Source organism: Bombina bombina, chromosome 12, assembly GCF_027579735.1.
Source record: "Bombina bombina isolate aBomBom1 chromosome 12, aBomBom1.pri, whole genome shotgun sequence".
NCBI lineage: Eukaryota > Metazoa > Chordata > Amphibia > Anura > Bombinatoridae > Bombina > Bombina bombina.
In genome coordinates, this window is record NC_069510.1 from 131,883,270 (window position 1) to 131,910,541 (window position 27,272).

A 27,272-nucleotide genomic window follows, 5' to 3' on the forward strand; every position below is an offset into this window, starting at 1 on the left:
CCGCTAACCATAGAGATAATGGAGTCCAGCCCTGGACCGAATAAAATCTTCCCCTTGAAGGGAAGAGAAAGGAGTCTGGATTTAGAAATCATATCTGCAGACTAAGACTTCAACCAGAGAGCTCGGCGGGCTAGAACCGCAAAGCCAGAAGCCTTTGCATTTATGTGAATAATCTGCATATTTGCATCACAGATGAAAGAGTTAGCAATTCTCAGTGCTTTAATTCTATGCTGAATATCCTCGAGGGGAGTCTCCATCTCAATGAGCTCCGACAGAATGTCACACCAGAAGGTAGCTGCTCCAGCAACCGCAGCTACAGCTGCCGCCGGTTGAAATAAAAACCCTGTATGTTGAAACATCTTCCTCAGAAAGTTACCATTTTCTTATCCATAGGCTCTCTAAATGAAGTACTATCCTCCAGAGGGATATTAGTATGCTTAGCCAGCGTAGAGATAGCACCATCCACCTTAGGGATAAGGACCCACAAATCTAATTGAGAGTCAGGGACCGGGAATAACATTTTAAAGACAAGGGGGAACAAGAAGTTCCTACTCTTTCCCATTCATTACTAATAATGTTCACCATCTTAACTGGCATAGGAAAAGTCAGAGGGACCTTCCTATCACCATAAACCCTGTCTAATTTAGGGATCTTAGGTTCCTCAGGGAGTGTAGCCTCTGGAACCTCTAGCGTAGACAGAACCTCCTTTAATAAAAAAAACGCAGATGCTCAATTTTAAATCTAAAGGAGGGTTCCTCTGTTGAAGGAGGTTTAGAAACTGAAGTCTCTGACTCAGAAAGTTCACCCTCTGAAGCTACAGAGGTTAACTCATCCTCGGATAGCTGGGAGATAGTAGCTAAATCCGACAAATATTTAGATGACTTTAGGTCAGGAGAACTATGTTTAACCTTTCTCTTGCATTTGTTAGAGTGAGGTAAGGCACTCAGGACAGCAGACACCGCTGATTGTAACTGCGTGGTAAAATTTGCTGGAAAAAGGCCCCCTCCAGATGGAGGATTAGTTGAGCTGCGGGGAACTGCATGTAGAGCGGATAATGTAGAAAGGGTAGTAATTTCTCGGGACCCAGATTCCTGAGAAGTAGATGGCTCAGAGGGGCTAATAGCGCTATGAGTATTAGCAGGCTTGTCTCCCTTCTTAGACTTTAGAACAGTGTTTAGGCAAATGGAACAAAATTGAGCAGGCGGGCAAACCATTGCCTTCCTACAATATAAACAGGAATTATTAATCAGTATAGAAGAGGCGGAACCTTCTAATGTAGTATCAGAGTCCTCCATAGCTTTGTATATACCCACAGAAGGACAAACAAAAAGAAACGCTTTTATTTAAAAAAACGGCACCTTAATACTAGTTCCAATGGCTGGGGCACTCACCACCTTCTAGACAGCTAACAGTGAAAACGCTCTCCTCAGGAATTATGTCTGCAGCAGGATCCTAGGAAATTAAAGAGCCTCACCCGGTCACTTGGGGTGTAAGACAGGACTTCCCCTGCTATGAAAAGGGCGATAAGCTATTATGAGCAGCGCAACACTTCAAAAACTAAAGTGAAACCTGTTTGTTCCAAGCCAAAAAACACACAGTCTGTGAGCCCAAACAAAAATCTCACATTAAGTTATATATATATATATATATATTCTGTTGGTAGTTTTCAATAAATAAAATATTTAGTTTGAATTAATGCATCTTTTTTTATCACTCTTTGGCATATATAGAATCTGTATTATTATATTCCGTACATGCCGGCCTTATATGTATACATGGTCTAGAGAATGAATAAGTTGTGGCCATAATTGTTCAGTGAAATGTTTATGGGAACTATAATTACTAGACTACATGTCTGAGATATGCCAGGACAGTGATCTATTGGGCTTGTTTATAGCATTTCTTCAATATCTCTAATCTTCCTTTTTTTTTCAGAAAAGTACATGGATTTTGACTTAAATGATCAGGAAGAAATTGGTGAGTGACTTAGTAAAACAGCTTGTTTTAAATTCCCTTTACGAAGCATAAGAAACCAAAAGCCTTTTAATACATAACAGTTATATGACAATGATAGCCAATGTATAGCTGGTAATTGTAGAACAAGTAAATAACAGGACTGTAGCACAATGTAGTCTGTGGACCTGATTATCAGAGAAGGTTTCTGTGAAGCTTAATATAAGAGCAACTTTTCACTAGTTATGTTTCAACACATTTTTCTTTGAGTAATTTTGTGTGGAAGAGTTTGGAAATACTGAAATACTTTTTGTAAAAACACTGACATCAGCTAAAAAGCCTGTGCGAAAAAAAAATATTCTGTCAGCATAACTCAGGTCACCGCTTCTATAACCTTCACCACTAATAAATAAATAAAGTAATTAAAAGCACTTACCTTATTATTCATATTAACAGCCCAGTTACTTTGTAACATAAATTTAACAAAAAATATCCAAGGGACATTCGTGTAAAAAAATAAAATGCAGTATTCTGATAGTATGTTTTATTGTTAAATACTTTTTTTGTTATCAGTGCTCTAAATATTTAGCTCCCACTGCTTGTTTAACAAACCATGATATGACATTTTTAACAATGTACAACTATTATGTGATTAACAAAACAAATAAACTTTATTTACAAAAATAATTTTCTTTTTTAACCTCTTAAGGACATATGACGGATTTTTTCCGTCATAATACCATTGAGCAAACTGAAAGCTGTGTCCTTAAAGGGTTAAATAAGCATTAACTTACAATAACCTGACACTTCTCCTGAGCAGCTCTTTGCAGTCAGATGTGCCGTTCACATGAGCAGAGCTAACAGATTTTCACTCACCTATCATTCCTTTTCCATTTAGACATGATGGCTCTAAAGATGATGATGGAGAAACTCGGGGTACCCAAAACCCACTTAGAAGTGAAGAAGATGATTGAAGAGGTGACAGGTGGAGCCAAAGCTGCCATCGGCTACCGGGACTTTCTGCAGATGATGCTGGGGAAACATTCTGCAGTGTTAAAACTGTGAGTACTTTTTCCTCTATCCAGACCTGAGATATAGAACAACTGTGTAACCAAATGGACCAATAACTGATATAAAATTACAAAAAACTAAATTAATTTCTACTAACAACATCTAATTTGTTTTTAAAGCAGATATAAGTAAAAACAGAATTTATGTTTACCTGATAAATTTCTTTCTCCAACGGTGTGTCCGGTCCACGGCGTCATCCTTACTTGTGGGATATTCTCTTCCCCAACAGGAAATGGCAAAGAGCCCAGCAAAGCTGGTCACATGATCCCTCCTAGGCTCCGCCTACCCCAGTCATTCGACCGACGTTAAGGAGGAATAATAGCATAGGAGAAACCATATGGTACCGTGGTGACTGTAGTTAAAGAAAATAAATTATCAGACCTGATTAAAAAACCAGGGCGGGCCGTGGACCGGACACACCGTTGGAGAAAGAAATTTATCAGGTAAACATAAATTCTGTTTTCTCCAACATAGGTGTGTCCGGTCCACGGCGTCATCCTTACTTGTGGGAACCAATACCAAAGCTTTAGGACACGGATGAAGGGAGGGAGCAAATCAGGTCACCTAAATGGAAGGCACCACGGCTTGCAAAACCTTTCTCCCAAAAATAGCCTCAGAAGAAGCAAAAGTATCAAACTTGTAAAATTTGGTAAAAGTGTGCAGTGAAGACCAAGTCGCTGCCCTACATATCTGATCAACAGAAGCCTCGTTCTTGAAGGCCCATGTGGAAGCCACAGCCCTAGTGGAATGAGCCGTGATTCTTTCGGGAGGCTGCCGTCCGGCAGTCTCGTAAGCCAATCTGATGATGCTTTTAATCCAAAAAGAGAGAGAGGTAGAAGTTGCTTTTTGACCTCTCCTTTTACCTGAATAAACAACAAACAGGGAAGATGTTTGTCTAAAATCCTTTGTAGCATCTAAATAGAATTTTAGAGCGCGAACAACATCCAAATTGTGCAACAAGCGTTCCTTCTTTGAAACTGGTTTCGGACACAGAGAAGGTACGATAATCTCCTGGTTAATGTTTTTGTTAGAAACAACTTTTGGAAGAAAACCAGGTTTAGTACGTAAAACCACCTTATCTGCATGGAACACCAGATAAGGAGGAGAACACTGCAGAGCAGATAATTCTGAAACTCTTCTAGCAGAAGAAATTGCAACTAAAAACAAAACTTTCCAAGATAATAACTTAATATCAACGGAATGTAAGGGTTCAAACGGAACCCCCTGAAGAACTGAAAGAACTAAATTGAGACTCCAAGGAGGAGTCAAAGGTTTGTAAACAGGCTTGATTCTAACCAGAGCCTGAACAAAGGCTTGAACATCTGGCACAGCTGCCAGTTTTTTGTGAAGTAACACCGACAAGGCAGAAATCTGTCCCTTCAGGGAACTTGCCGATAATCCTTTTTCCAATCCTTCTTGAAGGAAGGATAGAATCCTAGGAATCTTAACCTTGTCCCAAGGGAATCCTTTAGATTCACACCAACAGATATATTTTTTCCAAATTTTATGGTAAATCTTTCTAGTTACAGGCTTTCTGGCCTGAACAAGAGTATCGATAACAGAATCTGAGAAACCTCGCTTCGATAAAATCAAGCGTTCAATCTCCAAGCAGTCAGCTGGAGTGAAACCAGATTCGGATGTTCGAACGGACCCTGAACAAGAAGGTCTCGTCTCAAAGGTAGCTTCCAAGGTGGAGCCGATGACATATTCACCAGATCTGCATACCAAGTCCTGCGTGGCCACGCAGGAGCTATCAAGATCACCGACGCCCTCTCCTGATTGATCCTGGCTACCAGCCTGGGGATGAGAGGAAACGGCGGGAACACATAAGCTAGTTTGAAGGTCCAAGGTGCTACTAGTGCATCCACTAGAGCCGCCTTGGGATCCCTGGATCTGGACCCGTAGCAAGGAACTTTGAAGTTCTGACGAGAGGCCATCAGATCCATGTCTGGAATGCCCCAAAGTTGAGTGACTTGGGCAAAGATTTCCGGATGGAGTTCCCACTCCCCCGGATGCAATGTCTGACGACTCAGAAAATCCGCTTCCCAATTTTCCACTCCCGGGATGTGGATAGCAGACAGGTGGCAGGAGTGAGACTCCGCCCATAGAATGATCTTGGTCACTTCTTCCATCGCTAGGGAACTCCTTGTTCCCCCCTGATGGTTGATATACGCAACAGTCGTCATGTTGTCTGATTGAAACCGTATGAACTTGGTCCTCGCTAGCTGAGGCCAAGCCTTGAGAGCATTGAATATCGCTCTCAGTTCCAGAGTATTTATCGGTAGAAGAGATTCTTCCCGAGACCAAAGACCCTGAGCTTTCAGGGATCCCCAGACCGCGCCCCAGCCCATCAGACTGGCGTCGGTCGTGACAATGACCCACTCTGGTCTGTGGAATGTCATCCCTCGTGACAGGTTGTCCAGGGACAGCCACCAACGGAGTGAGTCTCTGGTCCTCTGATTTACTTGTATCTTTGGAGACAAGTCTGTATAGTCCCCATTCCACTGACTGAGCATGCACAGTTGTAACGGTCTTAGATGAATGCGCGCAAAAGGAACTATGTCCATTGCCGCTGCCATCAACCCGATCACTTCCATGCACTGAGCTACGGAAGGAAGAGGAACGGAATGAAGTATTCGACAAGAGTCCAGGAGCTTTGTCTTTCTGGCCTCTGTTAGAAAAATCCTCATTTCTGAGGAGTCTATAATTGTTCCCAAGAAGGGAACCCTTGTTGACGGGGATAGAGAACTCTTTTCCACGTTCACTTTCCAGCCGTGCGATCTGAGAAAGGCCAGGACGATGTCCGTGTGAGCCTTTGCTCGAGGGAGGGACGACGCTTGAATTAGAATGTCGTCCAGGTAAGGTACTACTGCAATGCCCCTTGGTCTTAGCACAGCTAGAAGGGACCCTAGTACCTTTGTGAAAATCCTTGGAGCAGTGGCTAATCCGAAAGGAAGCGCCACGAACTGGTAATGTTTGTCCAGGAATGCAAACCTTAGGAACCGATGATGTTCCTTGTGGAAAGGAATATGTAGATACGCATCCTTTAAATCCACCGTGGTCATGAATTGACCTTCCTGGATGGAAGGAAGGATAGTTCGAATGGTTTCCATCTTGAAAGATGGGACCTTGAGAAATTTGTTTAAGATCTTGAGATCTAGGATTGGTCTGAATGTTCCCTCTTTTTTGGGAACTATGAACAGATTGGAGTAGAACCCCATCCCTTGTTCTCTCAATGGAACAGGATGAATCACTCCCATTTTTAACAGGTCTTCTACGCAAAGTAAGAACGCCTGTCTTTTTATGTGGTCTGAAGACAACTGAGACCTGTGGAACCTTCCCCTTGGGGGAAGTCCCTTGAATTCCAGAAGATAACCCTGGGAGACTATTTCTAGCGCCCAAGGATCCAGAACATCTCTTGCCCAAGCCTGAGCGAAGAGAGAGAGTCTGCCCCCCACCAGATCCGGTCCCGGATCGGGGGCCGATATTTCATGCTGTCTTGGTAGCAGTGGCAGGTTTCTTTGCCTGCTTTCCCTTGTTCCAGCCTTGCATTGGTCTCCAAGCTGGCTTGGCCTGAGAAGTATTACCTTCTTGCTTAGAGGACGTAGCACCTTGGGCTGGTCCGTTTTTACGAAAGGGACGAAAATTAGGTCTATTTTTTGCCTTGAAAGGCCGATCCTGAGGAAGGGCATGGCCCTTACCCCCAGTGATATCAGAGATAATCTCTTTCAAGTCAGGACCAAACAGCGTTTTCCCCTTGAAAGGAATGTTTAGTAGCTTGTTCTTGGAAGACGCATCAGCCGACCAAGATTTCAACCAAAGCGCTCTGCGCGCCACAATAGCAAACCCAGAATTCTTAGCCGCTAACTTAGCCAATTGCAAAGAGGCGTCAAGAGTGAAAGAATTAGCCAATTTGAGAGCATTGACTCTGTCCATAATCTCCTCATAAGGAGGCGAGTCACTATCGAGCACCTTAATCAGTTCATCAAACCAGAAATATGCGGCTGTAGTGACAGGGACAATGCATGAAATGGGTTGTAGAAGGTAACCCTGCTAAACAAACATCTTTTTAAGCAAACCTTCTAATTTTTTATCCATAGGATCTTTGAAAGCACAACTATCCTCTATGGGAATAGTGGTGCGTTTGTTTAAAGTAGAAACCGCTCCCTCGACCTTGGGGACTGACTGCCATAAGTCCTTTCTGGGGTCGACCATAGGAAACAATTTTTTAAATATGGGGGGAGGGACGAAAGGAATACCGGGCCTTTCCCATTCTTTATTAACAATGTCCGCCACCCGCTTGGGTATAGGAAAAGCTTCTGGGAGCCCCGGCACCTCTAGGAACTTGTCCATTTTACATAGTTTCTCTGGGATGACCAAATTTTCACAATCATCCAGAGTGGATAATACCTCCTTAAGCAAAATGCGGAGATGTTCCAATTTAAATTTAAAAGTAATCACATCAGATTCAGCCTGCTGAGAAATATTCCCTAAATCAGTAATTTCTCCCTCAGACAAAACCTCCCTGGCCCCCTCAGATTGGGTTAGGGGCCCTTCAGAGATATTAATATCAGCGTCGTCATGCTCTTCAGTAACTAAAACAGAGCATCCACGCTTACGCTGAACAGGGTTCATTTTGGCTAAAATGTTTTTGACAGAATTATCCATTACAGCCGTTAATTGTTGCATAGTAAGGAGTATTGGCGCGCTAGATGTACTAGGGGCCTCCTGAGTGGGCAAGACTCGTGTAGACGAAGGAGGGAATGATGCAGTACCATGCTTACTCCCCTCACTTGAGGAATCATCTTGGGCATCATTGTCATTATCACATAAATCACATTTATTTAAATGAATAGGAATTCTGGCTTCCCCACATTCAGAACACAGTCTATCTGGTAGTTCAGACATGTTAAACAGGCATAAACTTGATAAGAAAGTACAAAAAACGTTTTGAAATAAAACCGTTACTGTCACTTTAAATTTTAAACTGAACACACTTTATTACTGCAATTGCGAAAAAACATGAAGGAATTGTTCAAAATTCACCAAACTTTCACCACAGTGTCTTAAAGCCTTGAAAATATTGCACACCAAATTTGGAAGCTTTAACCCTTAAAATAACGGAACCGGAGCCGTTTTAAGCTTTAACCCCTTTACAGTCCCTGGTATCTGCTTTGCTGAGACCCAACCAAACCCAAGGGGAATACGATACCAAATGATGCCTTCAGAAGTCTTTTTTAAGTATCAGAGCTCCTCTCACATGCGACTGCATGCCATGCCTCTCAAAAACAAGTGCGCAACACCGGCGCGAAAATGAGACTCTGCCTATGCTTTGGGAAAGCCCCTAAAGAATAAGGTGTCTAAAACAGTGCTTGCCGATATTATTATATCAAAATACCCAGAATAAATGATTCCTCAAGGCTAAATAAGTGTTAATATCAATCGATTTAGCCCAAAAAATGTCTACAGTCTAAATAAGCCCTTGTGAAGCCCTTATTTACAATCGTAATAAACATGGCTTACCGGATCCCATAGGGAAAATGACAGCTTCCAGCATTACATCGTCTTGTTAGAATGTGTCATACCTCAAGCAGCAAAGACTGCAAACTGTTCCCCCAACTGAAGTTAATGCTCTCAACAGTCCTGTGTGGAACAGCCATGGATTTTAGTTACGGTTGCTAAAATCATTTTCCTCATACAAACAGAATTCTTCATCTCTTTTCTGTTTCTGAGTAAATAGTACGTACCAGCACTATTTGAAAATAACAAACTCTTGATTGAATAATGAAAAACTACAGTTAAACACTAAAAAACTCTAAGCCATCTCCGTGGAGATGTTGCCTGTACAACGGCAAAGAGAATGACTGGGGTAGGCGGAGCCTAGGAGGGATCATGTGACCAGCTTTGCTGGGCTCTTTGCCATTTCCTGTTGGGGAAGAGAATATCCCACAAGTAAGGATGACGCCGTGGACCGGACACACCTATGTTGGAGAAATAACACTTAATGCAGGGCTAGACATTTCATGTGAACCAGGGGCCACAGCTCACAGAATTCTACTTCTGGCTCCAAACCATTTTTAGATTATTCTTTATGTACAGTAGAGGGACATGAAAGCTAACATTTATTTTTATTTTAAAACTTGCCTAATTCTCGTAGTTTTCTTGGATGAACGAGCAGCAATGCACTACTGGGATTTAGCTGAATACATTGGGTATGACAAGAGGCACATATGTGCAACCACCAATTAGCAGCTAGATCCCAGTAATGCATCACTTTGTTTTTTTAACAAAGGATAAAGAGCATAGCAAATTAGAAAATAGAAATAACAGTTTATGTTGTTTAAAATTGCTTCTCTAACTGAGGCCCAGATTACAAGTGGAGCAGTATTTAATGCTCCCACTCGCGTGCATCGGGTAGCGCTCATATTACAAGATGAAAGTAAAAGGTTTTTGCTTGTGCACTAACCCGATCCACACAAAAAGCTAAAAGTTAGGATATTGTGAGCATTAACGTATTCCCCCATAGCAATCAATGGAGTTAGCCTTATGGCATATTCTAAAGTGCGCTAACCTGACATGAAAATATGAATATTTCACATTCCAATGTTCTTCACATACCAGAATATGTTCTATTTATACATAAATACATATTTCAACAAATATCTGATGGTATTTTGGTACAATATATATCTATACCTTTATAAATAGATGATTACATATAGGTATAGACATACAGATATATCAATTTATAAATACTTAGAACATATTCTGCTCTGTGCAGAACATTGGAATGTGAAATATTTACAGTAAATACAATGTATAACACTTTATTAAATATGAATATTGCATGCATATGATTTTACATTTTTTCATCTCCTTTATTTTCTCTAAAACCTGAGATCTCCTATCTTTGAGCCTTTATAACTGTTTTTGTGCAATATTTTTTTAAATAATTTCTGTTAGATTTTGTTATTACTAGTCCTAAATCACACAGGCTATTTTCTGTAGTGCAGCTGTCCCACCCGCCCGGCCACGCCCCTGCCTGGTCACTCCCCGTCATGCCCCTTCCACCCGACCACGCCCCCATCACACCCACTCCCGTCCACCCTCTCTGCTGTCTGATCCTCACAGCCAGGTATGTTTGTCCTCGCGCAGTCTCTACTGTGCATAACAGCTTCGGACAAACATACCTGGCCTTTTATTATATAGGACGAGTGTAACTGTCATTTTCAATGTACTTTTGATGTGTCTTGTTACACTTTTTTGTTTACCAGAGCTCTGAGGACGAGCTAAACTCGACACGCTCAAACAGCCATGATAAACCCCTTAGTGCCACTCGTAATCTGGCCCTGAATGTTTTAACTTTACTCTCGCTTTAATGTAATTTCTGTCTTTGTTGCATCTCTAAAAAGGTTACATTTTAAAGTGTGTTACTTTTTTTAATGTTTTTCTAATTTAAAAACAAAGTTTTTGAATATTGATGATTTATGTGCACAAAATATATTTGTATGTTTTATTTTGGACAGGAACATGCATTAAAAAAAACATTTGAAATTCCATTAAGCAGAAAGATAAAAATATTATAATACCCCTTTAAGGTGCTTGAGACCAATCACTGCATGGTTATAAACACTTTACATAAATCTGTCCGTGCCTTTGAGGATTTTGGCATTGAAAAGTGTTTTGAACCTTATTTCAGGGGTGTCAGTGGTTAAAAGCATTTGCCTTTACTATAAATCATTCGGAGGAGGAACAGCTGTGTGCACCTGCTTTTTACATTAGCACATGGTAACGTAACCCTAAGGTTAATCAGAGACCAGCTACTAAAGATATGTTTGCTGTAAAACATCACAGTAATGAGCCGCAATGACAAGTAAGTTTCTTAACACCTGTTTGTCTGCAATATAACAACATATGGCTTCTACAGACAGAAACATAGAGAGACTGGATTTATTAAGAAACTGAGTGCCAGATAAGATGCGTACGATTACAAAGAAAAACAACATTTACATAATCAGATATATAGGGGCCGATTTATTAATGGCCAAATGCTGCTATATGCAGCTGTTATTGCATGAGCCTTCAGGCTCGCCGGAAACATAAGTTAAGAAGCAGCGGTCTTAAGACCGCTGTTCCTTAACTCGTCCGCCACCTCTGAGGTGGTGAACAGCAATCTGCCCAATCGCATACGATCGGGTTGATTGACACCCCCCCTGCTAGCGGTCGATTGGCCGCGAATCTGCAGGGGGCGGCATTGCACAAGCATTTCACAAGGAATGTTTGTGCGTTGATAAATGCTGTCGGCATTTATCGGTGTCTGGCGGACATGATCGTAACAGCAAATCATGTCCGCCAGACACATGAAAAATCGCCCCCCTAGAATCATATACACCAGGGAGTGGACTTATTTTAATAATGATGGACAGATTACAGCAAATATTATTGGACTATACAGTGTTTCCAAAATAAAATTATTTTGCCTTTTTTAAAGGAACAGGCTGGTCAAAATTAAACTTTCATGATTCAGAGCAGCAAATTTAAGCAACTTTCTAATTTACTCCTATTATCAATGTTGCTTCATTCTCTTAGTATCTTTATTTGAAAAAGCAAGAATGTAAGCTTAGGAGCCGGACCATTTTTGGTTTAGCGCTTAGTTTCTACCAATAGCCACCAAACAGCAAGCACTACCCAGGTGCTAAACCAAAAATGGGCCAGCTCCTAAGCTTACATTCAAATAAAGATAGCAAAGGAACAAAGACAAATTGATAATAGGAGTAAATTAGAAAGTAGCTTAAAATTGTTGCTCTATCTGAATCATGAACGCTTAATTTTGACTATAATATCCCTTTAAACTCTAACATTTAATATTTAGAACTGATTTGCTAATTATTTAAGACAATTCAGTAAATGTTGAGATATGATTTCTCCATCCTCTGCCTGCTTTGTGCTAAACAGGGCATGGAGCGGGTAGCTGGTATAGTGGCTTTCAGTGCAGCTGTGTGCAGATGTTAGCCTTGCAGCTTGCTTCCAGCATCCTGGCATGCGGGGATCTAGTACCAGGCAGATCAATTGACATGGGTTGTGACACGGAGCTGGAAGGGAGGGGGACGTTACTAGCACATAAAAGGCTTCACATTGCAACTCTTCTCTCAGCCGCAGCATCACTACAGATATTGTCTGCACGCAGGAAGTTCTGTGCTAAAAATAATTTTAGGATTTAGATGATAGATATCAAACAAAGAATTAGAGGAAGACCAGAGCACGTCTAAGTTCTTCTGAAAGCTGCATTATAACTCCTTTAAGGGACATGGAAACTAAACCTTTATGGTTCATATAGAACATACAGTTTTAAGAGCAGTTTCTTTGTTCTCTTGGTATCCTTTGTTGAAAATCATACCTCAGGAACACCAAGGCACTACTGGGAGCTAGCTTTTGTTTGGTGGCTACACACATATGCCTCTTGTCATTGGCTCAGCAGATGTGTTCAGCTAGCTCCGAGTAGTGCATTTCTGCTCTGGTGATAACTTCAAATATGTGTTTTACCCTTTTGCAGCTTGGTTAAAACGTACAAAATGTGCTTTTGGAATGGAGCAAAATTAAGTTTAGTAATATAGTTATTTTACAGTTTGAGCAAAAATATAAAACATAAATAAAGTGTCAGCACCTATAGTCTCTTCAAGAGTTACCTCCGCACTATGTGTGTATGACAAAGACCAATGAACCATAAAGTTCCAAAAACTTGTCAAACTTTTATATCCAAAATTTATCCGGCTACCAGTGCATATCATTCTTTGAGCAAAAATATAGCTTTGTTGTTCTTTGTCATTCTATGGGGCCCATTTATCAAAGGGCTTGCGGACCTGATCCGACACTGCGGATCAGGTCCGCAAGACCTCGCTAAATGCGGAGAGCAATACACTCTCTGCATTTAACATTGCACCAGCAGCTCACAAGAGCTGCTGGTGCAACGCCGCCCCCTGCTGACTCGCGGCCAATCGGCCGCCAGCAGGGAGCTGTCAATCAACCCGATCGTATTCGATCGGGTTGATTTCCGGCGATTCCTGTCCGCCTGCTCAGAGCAGGCGGACAGGGTTATGAAGCAGCGGTCTTTAGACCGCTGCTTCATAACTTGTGTTTCTGGCGAGTCTGAAGACTCGCCAGAAACACGGCCCTTCAAGCTCCATACGGAGCTTGATAAATGGGCCTGAAAGTATACAGAGACACTGAACATCATGGTCATCTGTACATTACAGTTCAGAGCCTGAATATTTTTACTAAATCAAATCACTTTGTAAATAATAACTTATATTAAAGGGATAGGACAACATTAAACTTGCGGGATTCAGATAGAGCATGTCATTTTAAGACACTTTTAAATTAAATTCTATTTTCAAATGCACTTTGGTCTCTTTATATCAGTTGTTGAAAAAGAATATGTACATACCATACACTACTGGGAGCTAGCTGCTGATTGGTGCCCGCACACATTTGTCTGATTGGCTGACTAGATGTATTCAGATAGCTCCTTCAGCAAAGGATATCAAGGGGATAAAGCAGATTTGATAATAGAAGTATAAAAATGTATGTTATATCTGAATACTGAAAGAAAGAACATTGTGTTTCATGCCCCTTTAAATAAACAAGATAAATGAACTAGCTAAAATGTAACAGGGCTGTAGATCTTTGAACATTTATGCAAATTCTACACCTTTGCAGAGATCACAAATCTATTTTTTCCTTATAATATGATACATTTCCAGCTCACACTTTCCTTGACTCTGCTGTTTAGTAGCCACAGTTCATTCCTGCAGTACTATTGAAGACCTAGAAGTCACCTGTTCTCCAGCAGACAATGAGGGTTGAAGGTTAAAGGATTACTTTCTGTTATAATTTTTAAAATAATAGAGAAATAGATAAGATAAGAAGTACTGCTATTTCTGCAGGCTCAGCACATTTACATGGGCATGTTCATTAGAACAATCGAATGAGGCTTTAATCCGCAAAATCAGCAATTACAGATTTAAAATTGAACCCACAGGAGCAATTTCCTAAACATTTGATACTCTGCAGCTACTATAAAAAAAAATTGGGGAGTGGGAACAGTGGGACAGAAAACGCTTTGAGATTTTTATATAAAATATTTAGTTATGCATAATGAAACAACTGCAATATATTTTAATCATTTATTTTGCCCCCTTTTCTTGTTATTTAGCTCTGAAAAATTGCAGCTTTTTTTTAATTCTCAGGACTTGGAATACACCTGCTGACTTCTTAAGGTTAAAAGAATATGAATCCCAAACATTTTATTTTGTGATTCAGACAGAACATACTATTATTTAAAAAAAAGTTTCCAATTTACTTCTATTATAAAATTTGCTTCGTTCCCATGATATTCTTTGTTAAAGAGATACCTAGGTAGCATCTGCAGCACTACATGGCAGAAATAACTCTAACATCTAGTGCTCTTGCAAATGGATAACATTTTTGTAAAACTGCTGATATATAATGCGCCAGAAATGGGCTCCTGAGCATACGTCCCTGCTTTTCAACAAAAGATACCAAGAAAGCAAAAAAAAATTGGTAATGAGAAGTAAATCAGAAAGTTGTTTAAAATCCCCTGCTCTATCTGAATCACCAAAGAAAAAAATTGGAGTTTAATATTTCTTTAACTCTGCTACATATCTGTCCCTAATTGGCTTTATCAGATAGCAACTGCAAAACAACTTTATACTAACGTTATGGCCATAACTAGCCTTGTTGTCAGCAAACTAAAGCCCAGATTGGCTCCTCCAAATAACATAAATGGTGGGGTTTAGCTATTGAAAAATAACTGCAGTAAAAAAGATATTTATTAAACTCTTAAGGACCAAGGACGTACAGTGTACATCCTACAAAAACTGTACCCCGTACGTCCTCAGGGTTTTAAAGCGCTGGAAGTGATCGTAATTGCTTCCAGCCTCTTTTAGGGTATTGCAGTGATGCCTTGATATTGAGGCATACTGCAATACCCTTTCTTAAGCATTTGATGCAGAGAGAGCCACTCTGTGGCCCTCTCTGCATCGGCCAGTGATGGTGCCAATCATTGGTTGGTGGGAGTCATTGCAGGGAGGCGAGTGGGCAGCCAATCGCTGGGAACTTCCGGCCGGTGGTGGATCTTATTCAAGGGAGCGCATGCGACCACTTAACAAGAAGTGGTGGGAGAGAAGTGTGGGAGAGGAAGGTGGGAGAGGGAGGGGGAATAATGTTGGGAAAGGGATCTGGGAGGGGGTAGGGTATTGAGGGGTGGGGGTAGCTACACTACAGGAAAAGTTATATTTATATAAAACATTTTATTTAAAAGTAGGTACTGGCTGCTGCCAGTACCCAAAATGGTGGCAAATAGTGAGAGGGGGGAGGGTTAGAGAGCTGTTTGGGGGAGGGGGGGGTTCAGGGAGGTTGGGTGGTAAGGGGGGATCTTAAACTGCAGAAAATATATAATTTATTTATTTTAATTTTATTTATTTTTTAAAAACAACAACAACAACAAAAAACTTTTATTTTTATACTGGCAGCCTTTCTGCCAGTAATAAATATGGTGGTGACAATAGCGAGGTGGGGGAGGGATGAGAGCTGTTTGAGGGGGGTCAGGGATGGATCAGGGGGTGTGATGTGTCAGGTGGGAGGCTTATCTCTACACTAAAGCTAAAATTAACCCTTCAAGCTCCCTACAAGCTACCTCATTAACCCCTTCACTGCTGGGCATAATACAAGTGTGGTGCGCAGCGGCATTTAGCGACCTTCTAATTACCAAAAAGTAATGCCAAAGCCATATATGTTTGCTATTTCTGAACAAAGGGAATCCCAGAGAAGCATTTACAACCATTTGTGCCATAATTGCACAAGCTGTTTGTAAATAATTTTGGTGAGAAACCTAAAGTTTGTGAAAAAGTGAACATTTTTATTTAATTTGATCACATTTGGCGATGAAATGGTGGCATAAAATATACCAAAATGGGCCTAGATCAATACGTTGAGTTGTCTACAAAAAATATATATATACTGTATATACATGTAAAGGGTTATTCAGGGATTCCTAACAGATATCAGTGTTACAATGTAACTTATGCAAATTTTGGGGGGGAAAAATGGTTTAGAAATAGCAAAGTGCTACCTGAACGTATTGCCCTATAACTTGCAAAAAAAGCAAAGAACATGTAAATATTGGGTATTTCTAAACTCAGGACAAAATTTAGAAACTATTTAGCATGGGTGTTTTTTGGTGGTTGTAGATGTGTAACAGATTTTAGGGGTCAAAGTTAGAAAAAGTGTGTTTATTTTATATTTTTTATAGTAAATTATAAGATATGAAGAAAATAATGGTATCTTTTTAATGACAAGAATAAAGCTATATAATATGTGTAGGTACAGTAAATGAGTAAGAGGAAATTTACAGCTAAACACAAACACAGCAGAAATGTAAAAATAGCCCTGATCCCAAATGGTAAGAAAATTGAAAAGTGCTGTGGTCACTAAGGCGTTTAAAAAATTAAGTCTTGGCTTCAATCTTATTCTATAGCAGCACAACAGCAATGGCTTGTAATTAAAAGTTGTTTACTGTCCCTTTAAGGGGAAACCAATTTTACAACACAATATCCCTTTAAAGTGAAGGTCAATTTCGATGAATTAGTGCCCGGTTTTTAATAATCCTATTAAAAACAAGGGCCCTTTAATTCATCAAAATCTTTCACTTGTTTTCTTTGAAAATGTACCTTTTAATCCTGACAGCCGCTCCAGTGATTGGCCCGGCCGTCGGAAGCCTCTTCATACGTCAGAAATGACGAATCCAGCTTCCACCAATCACGACTCCCTCCGGGGGAATCATGGCCTGAGGCAACGCTGTGATTGGAGGAAGTCGATTTCGTCATTTTGGACTCCCGAAGAGGGCTTGCGACGGGTGGAGGAAGCGCTGCAGCGGCTGTCAGGATTAAAAGGTAAGTTTTTGAAGAAATTGACCTTCAATTTAAGCCACACTTTGTATGTGATGAATGTGTAGTATGTTTTGTATCTGCAATATGCAACTTTTCATAACAGGTTCCACACCCTGTAAGGAAAACAGCCCATGCCCGTGTGTCATTACTGAATAATAAAAATGAATTCTTCCCTTATTGCAATCACATTTGCCATTCCTGTATAGATCAGGTTTATGAAACAAAAACCAGTTTGGTGGCATCTCTTGCACGCTCACAGTTTATCTAGCTTCTGTAATTCAATCAAAATAAGGAAACATAAGTGACTGAAACAGGAAGAATGTAAATTGTGAGATGACACATTAATAGTTTGGTAACTGTCACTGTGTATGTTCTGGGCACATATTTATCAAATGACAGGAGCGTATCTGTGATGTCAACAAATTATAAACACATCTAGAGTAGCGTGTAGGTAGTGTTTATCATTTGTATTTTGTTTGTTATTTTGTTGACTCAATTTCTTCAGCTTGGGTGAGGACAGATAAATACACTGATAACATAAGGCATAGAAAATAACATAGGAATGAAGACAAGCAATTTTGTTCTATTTTATATAATCCTCTAGCTATCATGCTAACTGCACAATGAAACTCAATACGTCCCTTTTATGTACTTATTAAGCTCTGAATTGCCCTGTATAATGCCACTTTGATACATACTTGTAAATAAATAAGCATATTACCATGGGGACTGTCTCCACGCCATGTATTTGTAGATCAGAGACATATTTCTGATTTTCCTAGAATCCTGTAAGTCATTTCATTGCCAATTTAGGCATGAAATAAAGAGAGAATTGGGTAGCATGTTTAACTTAGCCCTCATTCAATCTGTGTGAAACCTTTTCATTTTAAAAGAGACCTGGGAGCACGTTAAATCACCAGAGAGGGGTTTGGGAAGCTGGGTTAGTGTGTCACTACAAAGTGCAGTGTAAAATATTTATAACATACATCTTCTCAGTAATAATGCAGCCTGTTTATCACTCTCAGGAATGACCAGCTTGTTTGTTTGTTTTTTCAAACATCGGAAGCATTTTCACACACTCTAGTGTGAGTCGATCAAACTGATACACAAGAGGCAGAGAAGGGTCCTGTTCTAGAACCACAGATTCACCACAACAGGGGAAAAACTAGAGTGAGGTACCGATATGTGACAGAAAGGCTGTATGAGGAAGGCACAGTAGGTAATCTAAATCCGGGGTAGACATGATTCTTTGAAACTTGGAAGCCACTCAACATACTGAGGAACCAGTTATGCAATTTCTTAGGAGACCGCTAATGATTTTACAAAAGGGCAAAAGCCAAAATCACTGAAGTACCATTAAGTAGCCTCACTCATTACGGTTCCAAAGTATGAAACGGCCCATGATTGGCAGCTATGTGCAATTGCCACTTCTGATTGGCTCACTAGCTGAGTCCTGCTTGGAAACTGCAAAGCTTGACTGTCTCAAGCACAACTTTACCTATGTGTTAAAGATAAGACCAATAATACAATATTTACATGCACTTATTAATAAGAACATGCCATTTTCTGATTTAGAATGTCCCTTTTAGCGCAGAATTGTAATCAGATGTAGCCAATTGTCTTCAGTACTTTCTCACACTGTACAACACCTACTCAGCCTCTGGCATAATTTTAGAAGGATACATTAAAGCAGGGCTTGACATACCCAAATGCCAGGGAGCCACTGGCTCCTTAAAAGTAGACCCTGTCTCCCTGGTTTAGAGACCCCAAAACACCCATGGCGCCCCCCTCCATCAGCCTCACCTTAAATTAAGGCTTGTGAGGCTGGATCCTTTCTAGGCCTGTGAAATCCAATATTAGCCAAGCCATCACTCTAAAACCTCCTGCGAAGCCTATTTACCAATGACTTGACAAAGGGTGGTGGTGGGATTTTAGGGGAGAGGGAGTTAATTTCATGTGCAAGGCCGGCTGGAGCTGTCAGTAACATGAAGGACAAGTTGTGGGTCAAGTGGCTGTACAACGCAGCAGGTCCTCACCGTAGCCGCAGCCTTTTGACCTCTCCGCTTACCAGAATAGACAACAAACAATGAAGATGTTTGACGGAAATCTTTGGTTGCTTGTAAGTAGAACTTTAAAGCACGAACCACATCAAGATTGTGCAACAGACGTTCCTTCTTTGAAGAAGGATTAGGACACAGCGAAGGAACAACAATTTCCTGATTGATATTCCTATTAGAAACAACCTTAGGAAGGAATCCAGGTTTGGTACGTAAAACCACCTTATCTGCATGGAAAACAAGATAAGGTGAATCACACTGTAAAACAGATAACTCAGAAACTCTTCGAGCCGAAGAGATAGCTACTAAAAATAAAACTTTCCAAGATAGAAGCTTAATATCTATGGAATGCATAGGTTCAAACGGAACCCCTTGAAGAACTTTAAGAACCAAGTTTAGGCTCCATGGCGGAGCAACAGGTTTAAATACAGGCTTGATCCTGACCAAAACCTGACTAAATGCTTGAACGTCTGGAACATCTGCCAGACGTTTGTGTAAAAGAATAGACAGAGCATATATTTGTCCCTTTAAGGAACTAGCTGATAATCCTTTCTCCAATCCTTCTTGGAGAAAGGACAAAATTCTAGGAATCCTAATCTTACTCCATAAGTAACCCTTGGATTCACACCAACAAAGATATTTGCGCCAAATCTTATGATAGATTTTCCTGGTAACAGGCTTTCTAGCCTGAATCAGGGTATCAATGACTGACTTAGAGAAATTAGATTTGGATGCTTGAACGGACCTTGGATTAGAAGGTCCTGCCTCATTGGCAGAGTCCACGGTGGAACAGATGACATGTCCACCAGGTCTGCATACCAAGTCCTGCATGGCCACACAGGCGCTATCAGAATCACCGAAGCTCTCTCCTGCTTGATTCTGGCAACCAGACGTGGGAGGAGAGGAAACGGTGGAAATACATAAGCCAGATTGAAGGACCAGGGCACTGCTAGAGCATCTATCAGTACCGCCTGGGGATCCCGGGACCTGGACCCGTAACGAGGAAGTTTGGCATTCTGTCGGGACGCCATCAGATCCAATTCTGGTGTGCCCCATAGCTGAGTCAGCTGGGCAAATACCTCCGGATGGAGATCCCACTCCCCCGGATGAAAAGTCTGACGACTTAGGAAATCCGCCTCCCAGTTCTCTACTCCTGGGATATGGATTGCTGAGAGATGGCAAGAGTGATCCTCCGACCATCGGATTATTTTGGTTACCTCCATCATCGCTAGAGAACTCAGTGTTCCTCCCTGATGATTGATATAGGCTACAGTCGTGATGTTGTCCGACTGAAATCTGATGAATTTGGCTGCAGCTAGCTGAGGCCACGCCTGAAGCGCCTTGAATATCGCTCTCAGTTCTAGAATGTTTATCGGGAGGAGAGATTCCTCCCGAGACCATAAGCCCTGTGCTTTCAGGGATTTCCAGACTTCATCCCAGCCTAGCAGGCTGGCATCTGTCGTTACTATGAGCCACTCTGGCCCACGGAAACACATTCCCTGAGACAGGTGGTCCTGAGACAACCACCAGAGAAGAGAATCTCTGGTCTCTTTGTCCAGATGCAGTTGAGGAGATAAATCTGCATAATCCCCATTCCACTGTTTGAGCATGCATAGTTGCAGTGGTCTGAGGTGTAGGCGGGCATAAGGAACTATGTCCATTGCCGCTACCATGAGTCTGATTACCTCCATACACAAGTGATTAAAAGTTTTGATTTTCTGACCTCCGTCAGAAATATTTTAATCAGAAATCTATCCCTCAGATAACAAATCCCTTACCCCTACTTCAGAACATTGTGAGGGTATATCGGATACGGCTACTAAAGCGTCAGACGGCTCAGCATTTGTTCTTAACCAAAACGTTTTTTCCTATTAGTGTCACCAGTAACTATGAGCCCTTTATGCAAGCTTGGATTCCTCTTTTACTGAATACAGCTTACCTTTCCCTCATGGGGATATTGCCAGCCTTTTCTAGAAATAACATGGTCTGTCTAGAAAAAAATAGACTGAACATACCTTAATGCAGTTTAGCCTGCAAACTGTTCCCCCAACTGAAATTTTCCTGTACTCTTCAGCCCTTGTGAGAACAGCAGTGGATCTTAGTTACAAAATGCTAAAATCATCATCCTCCTTGCAGAAATCTTCATCCCTTTTCTGCCAGAGAGTAAATAGTACACACCGGTACCATTTAAAATAACAAACTTTTGCTTGAGAAAATAAAAACTAACATTTTTGTAACCACACTCCCTTTGCCCTTCCTAGCAGTTAAGTAGGCAGAGAGAATGACTGGGGGTGGAGCTAAGGGAGGAGCTATATAGACAGCTCTGCTGTGGGTGCTCTCTCTGCCACTTCCTGTTGGGAAGGAGAATATCCCACAAGTATGGATGAATCCGTGGAGTCGATACATCTTACAAGAGAAATTACTGCAAAATATGAGGATACGAGTAGATACGCAGATCTAAGGACCAAAATGTCACAGTTGTAATTTAAATATTATAGAGCCGGTAAGGCACTAGTGTGGTATGTAAGTTATTGATAAACGTACTAGTGTCTACTGGAGAAATGTAGATGGTTAATGTATTGGCTAAAGTTACTGGCCTATACAGTAAGTTCAATAGGATACTTAATCCATATAGACACTTGGAGATTCTCCTTAGAATTTATTGTTTGTATAGACAAAGGTAAGTATAATGTATGCTAGGTTAAGCATCTATATCAAGGTTATCAAAGATATACCGGCCTATACCTTTGATTATATTGAGTACTGAATCAGTATAGATCCTACGATTCTCCGTTTACTTATAGGTTGGTATACATAAAAGCAAACGCATTCAACGCTGGATAGAGGATGAATATCATAACACCTTATAAAGTACCGGCCTATACCTTTGAGGTTGAATACTTCTTATAAATGCATTTAAGCAGATATTTTTATAATAGCTTGTACTAATACCGGCCTATACCTTTAAGATTAATTGCTTATTGTAGATGCGTTTGAACAGATATTATTATAATAGCTTGTACCTATACCGGCCTATACCTTTAAGATGAAATACTTAATATGAATGTATGTAAGTATATATTATTGTAACAGCTTGTACCTATACCGGCCTATACCTTTAAGGTTAAATACTTTTTATAGATGCATTTAAGCAGATATTGTTGTGATAGTTAATACCTATACCGGCCTATACCTTTAACATTGAATACTTATTATAAATGCATTTAAGCAGATATTATAACAACTTGTGCCTATACCTTTAAGGTTGAATACTTATTATAAATGCATTTAAGCAGATATTATTATAATAACTTGTACCTATACCGGCCTATACCTTTAAGGTTGATTACTTATTATAAATGCATTTAAGTAGATATTATTATAACAACTTATACCTATACCGGCCTATACCTTTAAGGTTGTATGTTTCTTATGAATGCATTTATGCAGATAATGTAGTAATAGTTTGTACCTATACTGGCCTATACCTTCAAGGTTGGATACTTAATATAAATATATTTTAACAGATATTATTGTAACAACTTGTGCCTATACCTTTAAGATATTGTTGTATAGGTCAAATTTATAACAAATTTACAATCTCACATAAAATCATACTAAGAGTGGTTAGCTAGCATGTGCTCTATAATATTTAAATTACAACTGTGACATTTTGGTCCTTAGATCAGCATATCTACTCGTATCCTCATATTTTGCAGTAATTTATCTATATATACATTCCTGTATAGGAATCAAACGTATATTTTAAATGTGTGTCTTCATGTGAATATTTTAATGTATCTATTAAAGGTTAATTTTTAATTTGGTTTAGCTTAGTGCTTCCACCCTTAAGTGTCCAGAACTATCTTGCTCATATATAAGATCCTTCAGGAATGAGAGTGCTGTTAAGGTGTACTATAATATATAATATCTATTAAAGGTGGCCAAAACTGCTGGCTCCTACATTTATGCAGTAGCAGGAGGTTCAAAATAAGATGCCCCAGATGAGAAAGCAGATTAAAGATGATGGATCAAGTTTAGAAAGACTTTTTTTTAATTTTTTATATACCACTTATTATGATAATACATGTAACGTGTCATTTCTGAGGTATCTCCTAAAGGGACACTGAACCCAAATGTTTTATTTTATGATTCAGATAGAGCATGCAATTTTAAGCAACTTTCTAATTTACTCCTATTATCAATTTTTCTTCGTTCTCTTGGTATCTTAAAGGGACACTGAACACAAATTTTTTCTTTTGGGATTCAGATAGAGCATGAAATTTTAAGCAACTTTCTAATTTACTCCTATTATCACATTTTCTTCATTCTCTTGGTATCTTTATTTGAAATGCAAGAATGTAAGTTTAGATGCCGGCCCATTTTTGGTGAACAACCTGGGTTGTCCTTGCTGATTGGTGGATAAATTCATCCACCAATGAAAAAGTGCTGTCCAGAGTTCTGAATAAAAAAAAAGCTTATATGCTTTCTTTTTCAAATAAAGATATCAAAAGAATGAAGAAAAAATGATAATAGGAGTAAATTAGAAAGTTGCTTAAAATTGCATGCTCTATCTGAATAACTAAAGAAAATTTGGGTTCAGTGTCCCTTTAATTTTAAAAAGCATGAATGTAAGCTTACGAGCCTGCCCATTTTTGGTTCAGACCCTGTATAGTGCTTGATGATTGGTGGCTGAATTTAGACACCAATAAACAAGCGCTACTCAGGTGCTGAACCAAAGATGGGCTGGCTCGTAAGATTATATTCACGCTTTATCAAATAAAGATACCAAGAGAACGAAGAAAAATTGATAATAGGAGTAAATTAGAAAGTTGCTTAAAATTGCAAGCTCTATCTGAATCATGAAAGAAAAAAATTGGGTTCAGTGCCCCTTTAATAAATGCTGAATACAGGCAGTAAAGACAAATATTAACATAATGAAAATGTTAACCCTACTACTTAAAGCAATTCTTCATTAGAGTCAGAGAACCTGTGTGTTCCTGGAAAGATTTAAACTGCAATCCACAAGTCTTTGCGTCCTATGAATGATGTGTAGAAATGATTGATCTGCACTCATTTGGAAATCAGAGTTTTCTTTGTAAATTCTCAGTCACATGTACCAGTGCCAAGCAAGGGTGGCAGAAGAATGTGGTTCTTGTCAGCAAACGTGGCAGTGTGGTGTAATGAGCGATACATTGCTGGAATTGCTAACTGCTGAATTATAAGGCAATTAAGGCAAATTTCCCCAAGGGAAAGATATGTCTAATTCTTATGAATTCCTGTCTGTAGATTAAAAGAAAATTCCCCATCAATCAGCAATAAGTGCTATGAAAATGACTAAACAGAATATAAAAAGAGTATCGCTATATAATATGTACACACACTAACTGACAACCCCAGGGAGATTAGTCTAGATGTTATAAAGTTTAATAATGTGACATAACCAAGTATTGAAAAGAACGATATTTTCCTATATTAATACAATAACTACAAGTTTGTTTGTCTGTTTTAAATATTCACTTCTCAGACATCACATCAAATATATCAAAATACTTTAATATCTAACCATCTCTGGTATATAAGAATGAATCTGCAAACAATCTACATGGATCTGATCATCATAGGGACAAGACGGTCAAACAAACTTTCATGGGTCAAACAGAACATTCACTTTTCTTCTATTATAAAAGGTACTTTGTTTACTTAATATCCTTTGCTGAAAAGCATACCTAGGTAGGTTCCCGCAGCAGCAATGCACTACTGGGAGCTGGTTGCTGATTGGTGAAAGCTATATTATTTGATACAACAAACATATATCAGCCACAAGGACATATAAAGAGCATCATGATTGCATTAAAAAGGATATATTTAACTCCTTCAAGAGACATGAAAACTAAAAACTGTCATGGTTAACATAGAGCATGTGATTTTAAGAGACTTTTAAAACTGGCTTTGTTCTCTTGATTTCCTTTGTTGAAAAGCATAACTAGGTAGGCTCTTGAGTAGTAATGTACTACTTGTACTTGCCTTTGTCTCACTAGTTTTTCAGCTAGCTCCCAGTAGTGTAGTTGTCCCAGTGCTGACTTTAACTATGTGTTTTATTCTTTTGCATGGGTTAAACACATAGGTATCAGGTATATGCAAGCAATAGTGAACTTGTATGACCTTTCTTTTTTTACAATTTTAAGTCCCTTCAAGGTTTAAAGGGCCACTGTAAGTAAATATTTTCTATGCCTGTTACTAACTAACTACCCCAAATACGCTTTTTATCAATAGCATTTCATTAACATGTCTCTACCGTATGTCAGAAATTTTGTCTGCAAATTTAATTGTTTTCCAAACCCACTCCGTGGGTATCCTTTGCTCTGTATCAATCCGTTTACAATACCTAGGTTTCAAAATGGTGCTTTAAACACAAAGTTATTGGTTTAAGTATTTTGAACATGCAGTGCTGAAAATAGTGGGCAGGATAATGTGACATCATCGGCGAATAAAATATATAACTTTTAGAACGTTATGAAACTTCGTTTTGGAGAAAATATAGGTCAGTAGGTTTTAATTAATGTTTATTAACTTTAATATGTTAGTTGTTTAGCTTAAAAATTATAACAGAAAGTAATCCTTTGTTTCTTCACTGCAAACAGGAAAACAAAATTGTCATGAGTAATCATATTATCACTTACAGTGTCATTGTGCAATATAATAATTGTCAGAAATACCAATTCTTTACAGCACACATTTCTTTATATCCTTGTTCTGCTTTCTCTTTGAGGAACTATTCATGAGATTATCTGTATTTTAGAAATATAACTGTGTAGAACTTAAAATAAAGGGATAATGTACCCTGCAGAGCAGTTAATATATTAATCCACTCCAAACAGCTGCATGGTCATTTAAAATGGGCTGGGCTTCCCACTCTCCACTGGGAGGTTGATTTATTTTGCTGCTTCTTGGTTTTCAGTGGTTTCAGTAGGGGGGGAGCTATTTCAAACAACAAAATAAAGATAAAGTAGCATTCGGTAAAACGTTTAATACACAGCAGGTAACATTGATTATTGGGTGCACATTAAAAGGGAAACATTGTTTCGAGCATTCTATTAGTAATGAAATGCTTGTCGGAAGCTATGAACCTCTGCAGAGGAACATCAGGCACTCTCATGTGGTAGTCCAGAGTAAAATACAAACTGTGATTGGCTGCTACGTATATATAGCACACCTGATTGGCTCATTGGTAGTAGCAACGCACAGAGACTCCTGGACACAAGAATAACTATAGAGGAGCAATGAGCATTTGTTTAATAATGAGATGTAGATCATTTACTATTAGATTATAATTTCCACCAACAAAACATTATTATATTAACAGCTGATATCACATCTGAGCTCAGCTGACATTGTGATCATACTAAATGCCAAATAGATAGTGTTTTTTTCTTCCCAATAAACAGAGGCATTCAGTATCACAGTGAATATAAAGTGATGCCTGTTTGAATAACATTTGGGCTGTGTGATCAGGTATCCGTACTAATGAATCCCTTTAGAAGACACCCTTGTGCCCAGAGAAAAAGCTCCATTGACACAGCAGGTCCTATGTTCTCAGATCCCTCACTCCTGGTCTATAATCCTCCAGTTACAGCAACTCAGTGGGGAACAGAGGGGGCCTTTGTCACTGCACCCTCCCTGCTCCCCTCCTTCACCTCATCCTTATCGGTTAGTATCGGTAGATTATTGGTGGCTGGGATGGAAGGGTTAGTTGCCTTGTGTGTGTGTGAGGTTGACTGAAACATGGCAACTTGCCTGGACTCTCAGCAATTTGTATTCTGTGTGCCCGGTATCCCCCTCCCCCCTGTTTAGGGAACAGGAACAGGCACTTTGAATGCTTTCCCATGGGGAACTAAAATGGGAGTTCTATGTCTCTGATTATCTGAAAAGGTGATTGGGGGATACAGAGGAGGGGCAGCTCTTTCTGTTTTGCTTCCTGTAATGTGAAAAGCAGCATTTCTGTAAGGTCTATCTCAATGGGAAAGAGAATGACATTTGTCTGTCTCCTACAGTTGGTTAGGATGCCGTCCAGTTTACAAATGTATCTCACACTTTCAACAATAAGATTCTTTAAAAGGACATAGAACATTCATAATTTCTTGAAATAAAAACATTTTAATCATTCTGGAACACTTTACATTTTAGCCATCTGAGTTTTGTTTCACAAAATCTAACATATGTT

The 27,272-nt window shown here is 39.6% G+C and overlaps 1 protein-coding gene across 1 annotated transcript in view; it reads left to right on the forward strand.

Annotated features, from left to right (window-relative positions):
* The window catches only part of AIF1L (allograft inflammatory factor 1 like), a 141,027-nt gene that overhangs the window by 106,222 nt on the left and 7,533 nt on the right, over positions 1-27,272 (forward strand). Inside the window, exons 4-5 of the mRNA XM_053696116.1 lie at positions 1,936-1,977; positions 2,852-3,014. Coding sequence (XP_053552091.1) covers positions 1,936-1,977; positions 2,852-3,014 — 205 coding nt within the window. The remainder of the gene's footprint in view (positions 1-1,935; positions 1,978-2,851; positions 3,015-27,272) is intronic.